Raw genomic sequence first — 14314 nt, 5'->3', positions numbered from 1 at the left:
TAAAATATCATAAGCATATTCGGCTGTTTTAAACAATGGAGGAACAAAAGTGAACACATTTAATCTCTGACGAAGTGTTAATCATTATTAGTAAAGAGTGTATATAGAGATAGTAGTGGGGAAAGTGGGCATCCTTATTGGTTGGTTCCGGTTGAATATGAAAGGGGTAAATGTGACACTGGTAGGATTAGGATACAGTGCCATGATCATCTTTGAGTAAGTCTCGCCAATATTGTATACAGAAAATAGTAGTTTCCAAGTAAAGTCAGGTGACTTTGTCAAACGCCTTCTCCATATCTATTGCTAAGGCAATAGTGGCAGCCGAATGGTGTAGAGAGACTTTTTCAATTAAGTGGCAAAACACTTGAATATTGTCATTAGTTAACCTGCTTTTGACAAAGCTGATTGTGAAGAATTACTAAAGTTGGTTGTAAGGGGTTCAAACGTTTAGCTAGAATTTTCGTGTACATTTTTGCCTCACTATTTATCAGTGAGATGGGTTTGAAGGTTTTGGATTGGTCTTTCCCCTCTTTGAGAATGACAACAATGGTAGTTGTTGAGCTTTCCCTGAAAAAGCAAAGTAACTGAACAATGAATCAAGCTGGGGTAAGAAGCATGGGAGCAAATGTTTTGTAACATTTTATAGGGATACCGTCAGGTCTCGGGGCTTTGCCTTTTGGGATGACTATTATTGCCTTCAAGATTTCACTTTTCTTTATTGGTTTGCTTAAGGAAAGTTTGTCATCGTTAGATAAAAATTTCATGGGGATGTCTTTCAAGAAATGTAGGTATGATTCTACAGTGAGGGTTTTGTCTGAACTTTAGAGGGAAGCATAAAATGGTTTAAAGATCTTTAAGATTTCTATTGTTTTAGATTGAATATTTCTGTCAGGATCTTTAATGGATCCTATCAGACTGCTATTATTTTTGAATATTAGATAGGCTGCAAGTGATTTCCCAGCGTTATTCAGGTAGAAAAGTTGTTTGCTCTTCTTAGCTAGGACTCCTAGGTGCGCCTGTTTACTTATAATCCCAATACATTTGTATTTGAGACATTTGAGGGTATTAAGAAGAGAAGAGTCCTTTGATTGTGGAGCATTTCTTTTGCCTTAGTATCTTGCTCTAGTGTGTTTAGTAATAGTTTAAAATTTCTGTTTCTTCAAACCATGCGACTAATGCAGTATCCTCTAAAGGTATATCTCAGGGCATCCCAAAAGTAAGAGAAGAGGACACAGAATTTGCATTTGCTTGAATAAATGATCATAGTTACGTGTTTAACTCCTGGACATCACTGTCAGATTCCAGAAGTTCAATATTCATACGCCATGAGCATGTTTTGGGGAGATGCTGTGTGATATGCAGAGTGATAGGAATATGTTCAGTTCTCGAGGCAGTGATATCATGGGGAAAGGAGGAATCAACTAACACATATTCTAAAATGTCTGTTATGTGGCAGTGTAAAAAAGGTGAAATCATTGCTCGTGGGGTGATCTAATCTCCAAACATCAGTCAGGCAATGAGTGGTGCAGAGGTTATGCATGCTTTTGTGGGCTTTGGGAATTCTGTAATTAAATGCAGATTGTGTGTCAAAAACAGTATCTATTGGTAAGTTAAAGTCACCTTCCGGAATAATGTGTGCAGTGTTAGGTACACTCACTAGTTTAGCTGTCATGTGAAACCAAAACTGTGGGTTGTCAGTGTTAGGGGCATTGATGTTTATGGCATATATCGCAATATGATTACTTTGTAAGCGTGTAATCAACAATTTACTCTCATTGTCTTGCTCCACTGCAATCATAGAGAATCGTGATTATTTCAAGATTTCATTTTTTTCCGAAATCACTGCGGATCAGGACAAGTCAGATACATAGCCACAACACATGAATAAAGCTTCTTTATAAACAATGTGGGTTTCTTGAAGAAATATGATTTCACCTTTGAGTCTGTTGCAGTAATCAGTGATCTGTTTACTCTTTGCTCAATGTTTGAGCCCTTTGGTGTTAAGGGATACAACTTTTAAGGTAGTCCTGAGGTAGATCTAAGCAAGTGTGGAATATGAGTTGGAGAGCTGAACGGGTGGAAGGCAGGGTGTAGCATAATTCGAGCTGAAAAGCAGTTGTGTACCACATGATAGGATCATAAGATAGGGTAGGAAAGGAAAGGAAAAAAAGGTGTTATGTAAAAGATATACGCAAAATGGTGGCAATGATCATACAGAATCAACAGAAACAACAAAACTAACATAAAGAATCCTCCCACAATAGGAGAAGACAGTCCCATGAGACGAGGTCAGTAGCAGGAGCTGTGAGGGTAACCATGCAAGCATGGGACCCCACTGTACTAAAATAGAAGAGATACTGTAATTGCAAACAAATAACTGTTAACCATAGGAGTAGAAAAAACATATAGCCAGAGTCAGGTTAATCGGTAAATGAGGCCAATGAAACAGACCTAAGCTGTCTGGTAAGATTGCAACCTTTGTTGTCTAAACAAGGCAAGCAACTGGGTAGTTGGTAATTATCAGAAATACAGACAGCGTGGGCCTTCCTTCCACAACTGTGTGCACCTATAAGAAAACTGTCAGAGGGTGCAGGAATAACACAGCAAGTGGATGATTTGGGAAACACCCTCTATACTGCACAAAGTGGTGAGTGGGACATTAGCAGTTGATCAAAGGAAACATTGGGGATATTATGCTACAAGCAGCAAACATAGTATAGGGTGGACCAGGGCGTGGACAGAACTGTGTGAGATTCCAGGCAAAGTAAAGAGGGCCAAGAAGCTTTTTCTCCTGTTAACTGTGTCTCTAGCAAAATCCTGAGACATGGAGACTTGGGATCCTTGCCATGAAATTGACGTAACTCTTCTCATATGGGCAGGGATGCTTTCTTTATGTTGATGGTGTAGAGATTTGAAGATTATTGGTGTTGGCAAAGTGGCACTCTTATGCTTAAAGGTAGGAATCCAATGTGCACGTTCTGATTCAAAGTCCTTAATTAAATTGATTTTTAGTTCCGTGGGAATCCATTGTTCTAGAAAAACATTCTGCTGCATCCTCAACTCCCTCCGGCAGGCAAAAAATGTTGAGGTTGTTCCTTCTATTGTGATCTTCAAGATCCTTAATGTCACATTTAAGGGGTGCTATTAATAATTCCGATTTTAGTAGTTGTTTAGAGTGAACATTGTTGTGGTGCTCTACATCACTGATCCTACCTTCCACATTTGTGATTCTGATGGTCAAGTTCAGATAGCAGCAACTTCCACCTGCAGTAAGTCGGTGTTTGTCGTGGTGCTTTGAGCAATGTCATGCCCAGCATTCAGTTTTAAAAAAAGCCTTAATTGTAGTTGGATTGTCAGCTTTGTGCTTAACTGGAGAACCAGGGATCATGAGTTCTTGCTCAGATCTCTTTAAACTCTGTTTACTTTCTTTGTCATTATGCCCTTTGGAGTCAGCTTTGTTGTAGGAGTAGCACAAGGAACCCAAATCAGATGAAGTTAGAGTAGAGCTAATCAGCTCAGATGATGGGAACACTTAAAAAGCTAAAGGCTGGAAATACCACTACCACAAAGCATAGGTAAGTCATTGCTTCGACTCTGATCATAGGTGGCTAAGATCAAGCTAGCAAGATTCAATCTGCTGTGGATCTAAATAGAAATTCATGTTTGAGGTGATGAAAGCACATTGAACAGTACCCCCCTCCTTTCGAAGGGTGAGATCAGACATTGAGTGACGTAAATAAACAGTGTCACATTTGTGATGAACATCAAATTTTGCCCAGGTTAGCCTGCTATGATCGTGCGGCAGAGGATCCGCCATCTGGAAAGACAGGAGACAAATTTCTGCAGATGCAGGCTAAGCCAGGCAGGAGCTGAGGTGTGGATTGCTCCGCCTGATGGGGTGCCGTGCTGTATGAAGACTCAGCCATTGGTGTAACTGCAAGCGGGGTGAAGGTAGGCACTCTGCCAAAAGTAGTTTGCTGTAAACTGCTCCATTCAGGGACCCCGCAGCAGTTGTTGACGAGGTGATGCAGCGGCCATTTTGCCCACAGCTCCTTCTGTGCCCAAAGCTTAAAATACCTTCACGATTGATTCTACTCCTTCACTCAAGCTGGCATTAGTGGCAAGTCACCTCCATCATACCATATTGCCCTTGGAAACTATAACTGTGCTGGTTTGGCATAGATAGAATAGCCATGGTGCAGCAGGGACACTGAATCTCTAAAAAATGCCTCCCACTTGTGCGGAGTTCAAGACACAGCTTTTTGAAAGGCAATAAGTTCTGACTCTATTAGCTGATTTGCAGCATATTGTCCAAATTGATGAAAGAATGTTATATATTTTGTTTATAGAAATGTAAATTGTATTAATTATTTGCGTGAATTTGAGCTGTTATTTTATACAAAGACTTTCCTGGCCTACCTGTAAACTGCTCACACCCATAATGGATATCCTGCAAGGGGCGCAAGGTGGGGGCACAAATGCAGGTTGAGTACCACAGGGATTCTTCTCTGTAAGCCCTTCTCTACCCTCCTTTTCCCCTGACTCAGCAGTCGTCGGCATACGTCTAGCAGGTCCAGGACAGATTTTCATGATGTAAACATACGACACATTTTCAATTCATGAATCTAAATGGAGCTTTCAAAATCCATCATGGACACGGCCCTCCTGGACCTTCACTGGCGCCCAATTCTTTTTAGGATCTGCTCACTATCTCCACTCTCCGGCCCCTTACATGAACCTTCTGATCGATGTGGAGTCGTGAGGGAGAAATCATGCAAGTAAGCAATATGGTTGTTAGGCGTAACACGGACAGTGCATGTACTTGGCCATCACAGTTTACAGTGTATTCCCTCCTTGTAAAGTGGTGTTATAGATCTTATTTAAAAAGAGCGGAAAGTTCTGGATATTACAGATGCTAGAGTCCTACTGGAGAGAATGCAGTACTAATATAACTTTTGGCATTTATGAACAATATTATGTTGGTCATTATAAATTATGGGGTTCAGTAGAATTCAGAACATTGGGGTTACTTGCCATTCTTTTTGATTCTGCCTGTGAGTGCAACGCCTTTACAAAAAACACGGCCGGATAATCCATTTTTCTACAGAGACAGTTTCAAACCCTCTTTCCTCTTCTAAAATGTTGGCATGTATGCAACAGACCAGATTCAGGCAGGAGACTCCCGATTTCTGAAGCCGAAAATGGCTTAATGTTGGCTCTCTCCTGCCTGTTTCATTGGAAGCCAACCGGGGAAATACACTTTCCCGATTATTTTTAAAATCTCCCACTTTGCTCTTCTAAAATGTTGGCATGAATGTCGTGCTGTACATGGCTTTCCCAGGCACGTGAAGACTGTCTCTTTCTTCCAGTGTACTGTGACGTGTGGGCACGGCCTGAGGTACCGCGTGGTTCTCTGCATGGATCACAGAGGCATGCACACTGGAGGCTGCAGCCCGAAAACCAAGCCGCACATCAAGGAGGAATGTCTCGTGCACACGCCCTGCTACAGGGCCAAAGGTATGAGGACAGACTACACCTGTTCTTTGTTCAGGCTCATTCTTAGCATTCCTTGCTTTCGTTTACCTACGTCGTGTGAGGGAGGGGGGTTAATATGACTCCTCAGTGTGTGTTTTACCATTTGACGTTCTTTTACTCTCTTTCCACTGTCTATTTCGACCGTTAAAAGTGGTGCAGAGTGGTCTGCGCAGTGTGGGCACCCCACTGGCAAGGAGAGAAGGCGAGAGTGGGTAGAGGTTTCACATGCTTTAGTTGGGGCCCGCAAAAGCCTCGTACTCAGGTTTGAAAGCAGCAGGTCACAGTCGCCTTGGTGTGCTCTTAGCTCCTCAACCAAGCGCAAGCTAAGCACAAGCCTTTTTGTTTCAGAGGTGCGGGGGCTGTAGGAATCAACAGATATGACTGCAGTATTGTCAAGGCATAAAAAATGTAGGCCCAAACATGAGCAGGTACATTTACAAAATGGCAATAGAACATCTGAGGTGAAGCCCATGAAAAAGATAAAATGTTTTTTAAAAAGTATTAATTTAAATACAAGTCACTTTGACCTTTCATTCGTATAATAACAACTAGTTTTGTATTGTATGTCTGGCTTTTCAAGAGCTCGGTGTCATCTTAAGAATTTTGGGGGCATGGGCAAGACATGTTTTGGGGTCCCTTTTGGGAACAACTTGGAATTTCGTTGCTCGGGACTCCAAAATTCTATAAGATGATCATGGCAAAGAAAGTCTGAGTTAAAGGTAAAGGTAGGCAGAGAGGAGATAGTTTGACATAGACATAGACAGAAGCAGCACAGTGAGAAAGTTCACTTTCCCAGGGGGCAATTGAAAGAGGGGGGGGGGAGGGCTGGGAAATTGCCCACTTTGCCCATGCCTTTAAAACATTTCTTTAAAGAGCTGAAAATAACAGTTTAATCTGCTATCCAATTTCATTGCATATAATTTATCTACCTCAGAAGGATGGGAAGCTGATTTGGCCTTAACGTGATTGCACTCAAATGTGTAGGTTATTGCCGTGTTTAACTCATTGCTCCACTTTCTGGATGCATGAGGGTCATTAGAGGGATATATAAGTCTACAAGGAACCAAACATGGTTGTAAAATGTTCAAAGTATCTCAATGGAGCTCACGTGACCGCGCATGCCTGGCTGTTAGAGCACAAATCAGCAGAAGACTGGTGGTTGGAACTGGTGTTGAAAGTTAGCTTGGGTCTGTAAGAGGTTTCTTGAGCAAAAATTATCCAAACAAGAGTCGATGCTGGCGATGATTGATAAGGGTTCCACAGCTTCAGACTGGATATCTGAAAGCCATGATATTTTACTTCCCCATTCCTCTTCAAAGACCTTCCAGAATGTAGTGTGCATTGTCAGCCATTTGGATAAGTAGCATTGGCCACACTGGTGCAGAGAGGACTTCTAGGAGCTGTCTTACTTCTTTCCCACTTTATCCACAGCTTCTTCTAATCAACTGTCACCCCCAGAAACTTCCTTCCCCTCACCCACCATCGCAGAACATTCGCAATTCTGATGACACATGAGGCTGGTCTGACAGCAAGAAGGCAGCAGCTGGAAATGTGAGACAAGCTTACATACTGCACTTGCCCGTAAGAAGAATGTTCAAGCATTAGTACGTTGTATACATGCGTTTACCACACTGCCATGCCTCACTTTTCAGAAACATTAGGGCAGATTTAAGAGCCCCTTTTGCCACTTTAGGGCCGCCTTAGTGTCATTTTTATTTACGCTAATGCTGACTTTTCCCCACACAATATTTACAAAGTGGTGCAATGCATGCATTGCACCACTTTGTAACCCCTTGTGCCACATTATGCCTGCACCAGGCATAATGTATGCAAGGGGGCCAATCCCCCGTTAGGAGGCCCCAAAAAAACAGCGCAGTGAAATGTAAAAGATTTCACTGTGTCATTTTTTCTGTTATTTTAACGCCTGCTAATAGCAAGCATTAAAATGACTCATCCATTTAAATCAAGGGGCTCCTTTACACTAAGGTCAACATTTTTGACCCTAGTGTAGCAAAGCGCCACAATAGCATCCAAAATGTTGACACTATTCTAACTACCGCCATGGTGCGCAGTATCTTAAACACGGCGCACTCATGGTGGCATTAGGGTGGCACAAAAAAAGTGTTATAGGTGTGACGGCAAAGAACATTTAGCATATAGTTAAAACTGCCCAGCTGTTAAACAGAAATGTAGCAACTGCGGAATTTTAGGGCATTTTGCGAAAGTTTTTAAGAAAAAAAAGAAATGTATCAAATGTGTATGTAAGGATAACAGTACAGAATGTGGGTAACCTTCCACAAGTGATACATAAAACTGTGATAATGTGGCAAGCTTACGAAGGAAATTCGTTTTGAACATTCAAGGTGAAGTAGAAAAAACTAAACCTGAATGTTCTTTGACTATTTATTGGTGGTGTACTATTAACGATTTATGCAGACTCTGGTTCTCCATTTCCAATAGTTAATAAATAGTTATGGAGAAAGGAATTCGTACACAAGGTGGGAGAAAGATTGTTACCGTGTTCATTATGGGACCAATTGGTAATTCCCAAAAATATCTATTGGTTCTGTTCAACTTATTCACATGGTGGCCTGTAGGTAAGATTGTTGATCATGCTGACACTGATTCTGTTTTGGAATTTTTAGATCAAGGCTTTATTTCTGAAGGCATTCCTTCCACCATATTGAGCAACAGTGATGTTCAATATGTGTCAAAAAAAGGCTAAAACATATTTTGAAAGGGTCAGAATTAAGCACAACACTACTTCTTTATATAATCCAAGGAGCAATGTCATGGTTGAGAAATTCAAATGTTATTAAAGGAGCTATTCTGTTGGCCATTGTCAGTAATGATGACTGGGTAACTCAACCCGGGAAAACAGTACGGTCTTATAGAATTACCACTAATGAAATTGCTGGTGTGTCTCATTTTGTGATGATGAGAGGGAGAAATCCTAGATCAAAATACAATTCAGGTCGGCTATTTCATTCAGGCATTGAAAAATGGTCTGTGGAAGCCGCTTTTGAGAAAGTTAGACAGCCAAGAAAAAAGTAAGTAGTAATACGACACAAAGAGGAGTACAAAAATGTAGAAATTAAAGTAGGTGATTGGGTTTGCATTAAGAAAACTGGGGCCATATTTACAAGAAAGTGGTGCATCTCTAGTGATGCGCCACTTTTCTTGCGGCCCCTTGCATCCCCTAGCGCCACCATGGTAGCACCGTATTTATAATACGGCACACCATGGCACATGTTAGGGGCGATAGCGTCATTTTTTTGTTACTATTGCGATGCTATACTGGATCAGCGTCAAAAAATGACGCTAATCTAGTATAGTGTTAAGAGGCCCATTGAAATCAATGGGAGCCTCATTTTAACGCCTGCTTTAAGGAGGCATTAAAAATGACACTAAAAATGGTGCAATGGAATCTTTTAGATTCCATTGTGCCATTTTTAGGGACCCTCTAATGGGGGAACGCCCCCTTTGCAAACATCATGCATATATTATGCATGATGTGGCACATAGGGTTTACATGGTGGCGCAAACTTAGTTTGTGCCCCTTGTAAATATGGCGCTATGGTGGTGGCCTGTTAGTGTCACATTTGCGGTAAAAATGTTGCCACAAATGTGGCTCTAATGGGTGCAAGGGCCTTGTAAATCTGGCCCCTGGTTTGATGAAAGTACAAACCAAACTCTATGATTCTGAGGAAGTAGTAGAAATTTTGAACAATTGTGTCAGACTGAGCAATGGCAAAGTATTGAATTGTAACAGAGTAGCATTAGGGTTTTCTGAGACATGGAAAGAAATGAGTAATGATTTTCAAATCAGCAGTCATGGTTCACTGGTGGGTGTTCCAGAAGGCAATGAGAAGTCTGCAACTGTTCCTAATGCATTAAATAATACTGGTGCAACTTTCACTGGATCCGCACCCTCTAATTACATGAACTAAGACCTTGTTCAGTCCGGTACTGATAAAGTCATTACTGAGGACAATAATGTGCAACAACCTCATTTTCTCTTCCGTGGATATAATGAGGGTGATACGAGCGACACGTAGCAAAAGAATTAGAAAAGCACCCAAGTGGTTGGAAGACTATGTAGGTGAAAATGTATTAACTGAACTATGCAAAATGCTTTCTGAACTGTGCAAAGCTTTCAGAAATATATAAAACTTTAGTCTGTACTTATACATTCAGTTGCTTAGTTGTTATAATTATTTTATGATTCATTGCTAGTATATCCTACTGTATGTGTTTTTTTAAATTTTTTGTGTGAAGGGGGGGTGTTGTAAGGGGTTAATTTGGAATGTAGAGCATGGACATCTGCTGCTTTGTACATTTTGGCTTCAACTTATTAAGTAGTAAATTGCTTAATAGTGAAGAGTCTTGTTGCTTTATTACTTATAACATTGGACAAGGGGACAATCCTGTGATAGGAGTCAATGAATGGGTGACGTCACGTCAGCTATCCTCACATTTTAGTCAGTGAGCATCCATTGTGTTAACAGTAACCATGGTGTATGTCCTATTCACAGAGAAACTCCCCGTGGAGGCAAAGCTTCCGTGGTACAAGCAGGCCCAGGAGCTGGAGGAAGGCGCATCTGTGTCCGAAGAACCCTCGTAAGTGCACTCTTTTTCTACACCGTGGAAGGATACTGTATGGGCTGCTGGTAAAATGGATGAAAAGTGTGTGGTATAACTATCCAGTTATTTGAAGAAGGAGGAATGGGGTAAGGCCTAGGTCATTAGTTTGCGAGAATCTGTCACAGTCACCTATCTGCTTTAGAAAGAGATGAAGACTGTGAGCAGACGTGATGGTCTAATGCCAAAAGTTGTCATAAGAAATTTGAAAAATGATGGTCAGTTCCAAGTTAGCACTAAACATGGCAATAACGTATAACACAACTTTTGAAAAATTCTTGGACCTCGAGCAATGACAGTTGCATGGGCGCAGCGATGTCACATCACATATCTATGACTTGTTTTTACTCAGGCTGGTACTTTCTGTTGTATTCAAGCAGTTTGCCATCTTAAAGTGATGCTGTGCATGAGCAGAGTTATTGTGGTGGCACCTGATACAAGATTACTTGTGAGCTCTCCCAAAATGCCCTAGGGAACAGAGTCGGTGGTGCCAGTCCACTCTACATATGAAAAACTAATCCCAATCACTACCGCGTCCACAGAGACAGAGTGAAGGAGTAGAGTGCATCCATCACCCACCAGGGCACAGAGACCCGAGGAAAGACTTAGAGTGCTGGGTAGAAGAGCAGAGATGTGGTAGATGAATCCTGCAGAGGGATGTGATGAAAGAGATGGAGTGAGGAACGTCAGACAGAGATATGGAACATCCCTGTATCTACTAGAACCACCTGAGCGCAAATCAGGAAAGAGTTGATGAGGCATCACTTTAAAGAAAACTACATCACAGCACATTAATAGTCCACAAACCAGCTACCTCTCCTAGTGACTTTACGCTTGTCTTGACTTTATACAAAACCCTGGTGCCTTTTGGCTGCTTGCTTTTTTGTCTAGGTTTGGGTTCTTGAAATACAACATATGTACATATAGATAGAGAGGGAGAGCAAGAGGAAGTAGTCGGGTAATAAATGGGGGAACCTAGAGGAGAGGCTCATTGGATGTAGCGTACATTGCAGACAAGAAGAGATTGAAATTGCAGAGGGTCTGTGCTGGTGCTCGCTCAACACCCTTCCCAGTCTACTCTCTGGGTTGTGTTGCTGCACTTTTCCCTGCTGTTCTTTGAGGATTGTCTTGCAGCTTGTTATAATCATGGTACCCACCCTTGGTCGACCCGGAATGTTTGAATGGTGTTGTCGGAGTACAGAAGCCTGTAAATGAAGAGCACCACCTCCAAGATGCAGCCACTACTTTAGGAGGGTGGGGCCTTCTATGCACTGCCAGCAGCTGGGCAGATGTTACAATGTAGGCGTGTGAGGTAGAAGAAAGTAGGGAGAGCCAAATGTCTGACCTGGATCTTAGAGCCCCTGCATATGCCAAGCCTTGAAAATATTTGCTATGTTAATGATGCAACAAATATCACGTAAAATATTATAGTCTCTTCAAAATTCAAAAAAGTGTTTCCCCTAAATGTGTGGCACTTATTAAAACGGATAGTTTTGTTCAACTGATTATCTGAACCCATCTATTTGATAGCGCTTTTATACGTGACAGTGAAGAAAAAAGAGTTTTGCTGAAATAAAACATTTGCCTAAGATCACACAGTTTAAGGAGGGAATCTGCGATTGATCAGGTTTTCTGGTTGTACTTTGTACAAATCAGCCAGTAAATGGGTATCTATTTGCCTTTCCTTATGTTAAGGCTTTGTTTTTACCTCTTAGTGCAGTTTTTAAATAGAGCGTGAACTCAACCAAAAGGGCGAGTGCTTTACATGACCACCAGTTACATTACATAAGGTCTCATGCTTTGTTTACATGCATCGGGAGATTAAGAGATTTGCCAATAATCACAGGATGTTGAGCCAACACCAAGACTCAAACCTGGTTCCCTTTTCCACAGACCATAGCTGTGAATGTAATGCCTCATCCTGGGTAGCACGAGGGAGCTAGGAAGAAGCCATATGAGGTCTTGGCTGGTTAATGACTTGAAGTTCCAACAGGACCTCAAGCCAGGCTTGAGCCTAGCTCAAGATTTCAGTGGCTCGCCCAACTCTACGGGGAACCCATGAGCCATTAGAAGCAAGGAGCTAAATCCATTTATGGAGAGGGTTCTTTTGAGAGCAGGAACCTTGTGAAAAGGAAAGAACGTCAGAGGAGAAAAGGGAGCATCAGTAGCTCTGTCTTCACCCTCACCCACTTCAGACACCACCAATACCAGGCTGGCCTTAACGGGCATCGGGCATTTCCCCTGGGATGCTGGAAGGGTAGGGGGGATACTTATGGTACTGGGAGCCGGTTTTGTAACAGTGCAGCAGTTTTAAAAGCACTGCTGAGTTCCTTGTATATCCTACAGTTTATAGGCAACAACAAAAGTGCTAAGATAACTGTGGTGATTAATGTACCTGCTGGAGAGAGATTTTGACTGGTGACAGTTTTGACTCATCTAAGGTAGTGCAGAGGGTTAGTGTACCTTCTGCAAAGAACGTGTGTATTCTGAAGACTCTTTTGCCCCACTGACAGGCACTGAGAGAAGTTTGTGCTGCCTTCAGCCACAACTTAATTGTGCCTCGTTATTAACATCTACACGCGACTCGATTCAAATTATGCAGTAGACAAGAGTAATTTTCTGCTTGAAACACAACATCCTGGAAAAAACAAACACCCATAGAGAATGCAAGATTAAGCAAAGCATGTGAAACATGAGCAGGAACTACATGGATTACCTTAATGTTTTTACACTTGTTGTTCAGAAATCGATCAGTGTTTTGCATGAGAAGTTAAGGGCATGAATAAAGGGCCTGAAAGGAATCTTTCTCAATGCCCGTTTTAAATTACTACTGGGTCTGACACCTAGAAGGACCTGGCTCACTTAAAGTCCTGGGAGTCAGTAAGAAAGGAGGCCAGACAAAGATGTGCCAAAACTGATTGCTTTAACCCACTAATAGTAGCTCTGTTTTATTCCTGTTTAATTTCAGGAGATTGTTACTCATCAAGATTTGATAACCGCTAAGCAGCTACTGCAAGTTTCATGGACCTGTACTGTGCCTTTTGTAGAGTCAGTAAACCTGTCTCTGGGTCCATAAGTCTGCATAGAGGTCCAGTGCCACTCATGAAGCTTGCCACAGGTTTGTGATTAGTGGCCGTGAAGGTTGCAAATGGTTGCAATCCCTATCATGGTTTGTGGATCTCAGGGTCCTGTCTGGGGCTCACAAAACTAGCCCCAAGATCCTTCAACCCACATCAAAATCAGCTCCTGTGTCAGCGCTTTCTAAATCTATGCAAAGCCTGGCTTTCCATCTGAAGGGCAGCCTATCATTAAGTTTCCAAAGTTGCTAGTTCCTGCTTCCTGCAAATGGAAACTCTAAAAAAGTTGTTTCCTTCTTATGGATTAAAAATGCCACATCCTTGCTGTAAATGCTCTAATTCAATCAAACCTAGACTGTTGGAATTTCATTTATCTGGAAACTCCTGCCAAACCTTAACACAGGCTTCAATTAGTGCAAAACAGTTCAGCCAGCCTCAATGCAGACCAGCAAACAAGAGAGAACAGGTTATTCACAACTTTAGGTCTCTGCATTGGCTACCAATTAGGCAAGGAATGTTATTTGAGGCCATGAGAATAGTACATTAAGCGGTTTACAGTCTTGCACCTCAGTTCTGACTAACTTTAACTGGCATGTTCCTAATTAGTGGTAACTGATCTCTAGTACAAGTGACAAAATTACGAATTGCCAGTTTTGGGGGTCGAGCAATCTCTGTGCAGTAGATAAACTGTATGTTACACAGCCTAATAGTGGTCTTCCCCAAAGCTTTTTGCCTTTGTCCTCCATTTTTTCTGATCTAGTTTTTTGCTCGCCTTAGGACTCTGTGCACTTTACCACTGCTAACTAGTGCTAAAGTGCTTGTGCTTTCCCCTTTAAATGTGGTAACATTGTCTCATACCCAGTTGGCATATTTAATTTACTTGTAAGTCCTCAGTAAAGGGATACTACATGTACTCAGGGCCTGTAAATTGAAAGCTACCAGTGGGCCTGCAGGACTGATTATGCCACCCATTTAAGTAGCCCTTTAAACTTTTTTCAAGCCTACCATTGCAGCCTGTGTGTGCAGTTTTAAATTGCCATTTCAACCTGACAAAGTAAACC

The 14314-nt window shown here is 41.8% G+C and overlaps 1 protein-coding gene across 1 annotated transcript in view; it reads left to right on the top strand.

The window, feature by feature from the left end:
* The window catches only part of ADAMTSL1 (ADAMTS like 1), a 731427-nt gene that overhangs the window by 418922 nt on the left and 298191 nt on the right, over window positions 1-14314 (top strand). The window contains exons 12-13 of the mRNA XM_069239462.1: window positions 5370-5517; window positions 10071-10155. Of these exons, the coding sequence (XP_069095563.1) occupies window positions 5370-5517; window positions 10071-10155 (233 nt within the window). The remainder of the gene's footprint in view (window positions 1-5369; window positions 5518-10070; window positions 10156-14314) is intronic.

The sequence above is a fragment of the Pleurodeles waltl genome, chromosome 1_2 (assembly GCF_031143425.1).
Source record: "Pleurodeles waltl isolate 20211129_DDA chromosome 1_2, aPleWal1.hap1.20221129, whole genome shotgun sequence".
Lineage (NCBI taxonomy): Eukaryota > Metazoa > Chordata > Amphibia > Caudata > Salamandridae > Pleurodeles > Pleurodeles waltl.
This window is presented reverse-complemented; position numbering and strand designations above follow the sequence as displayed.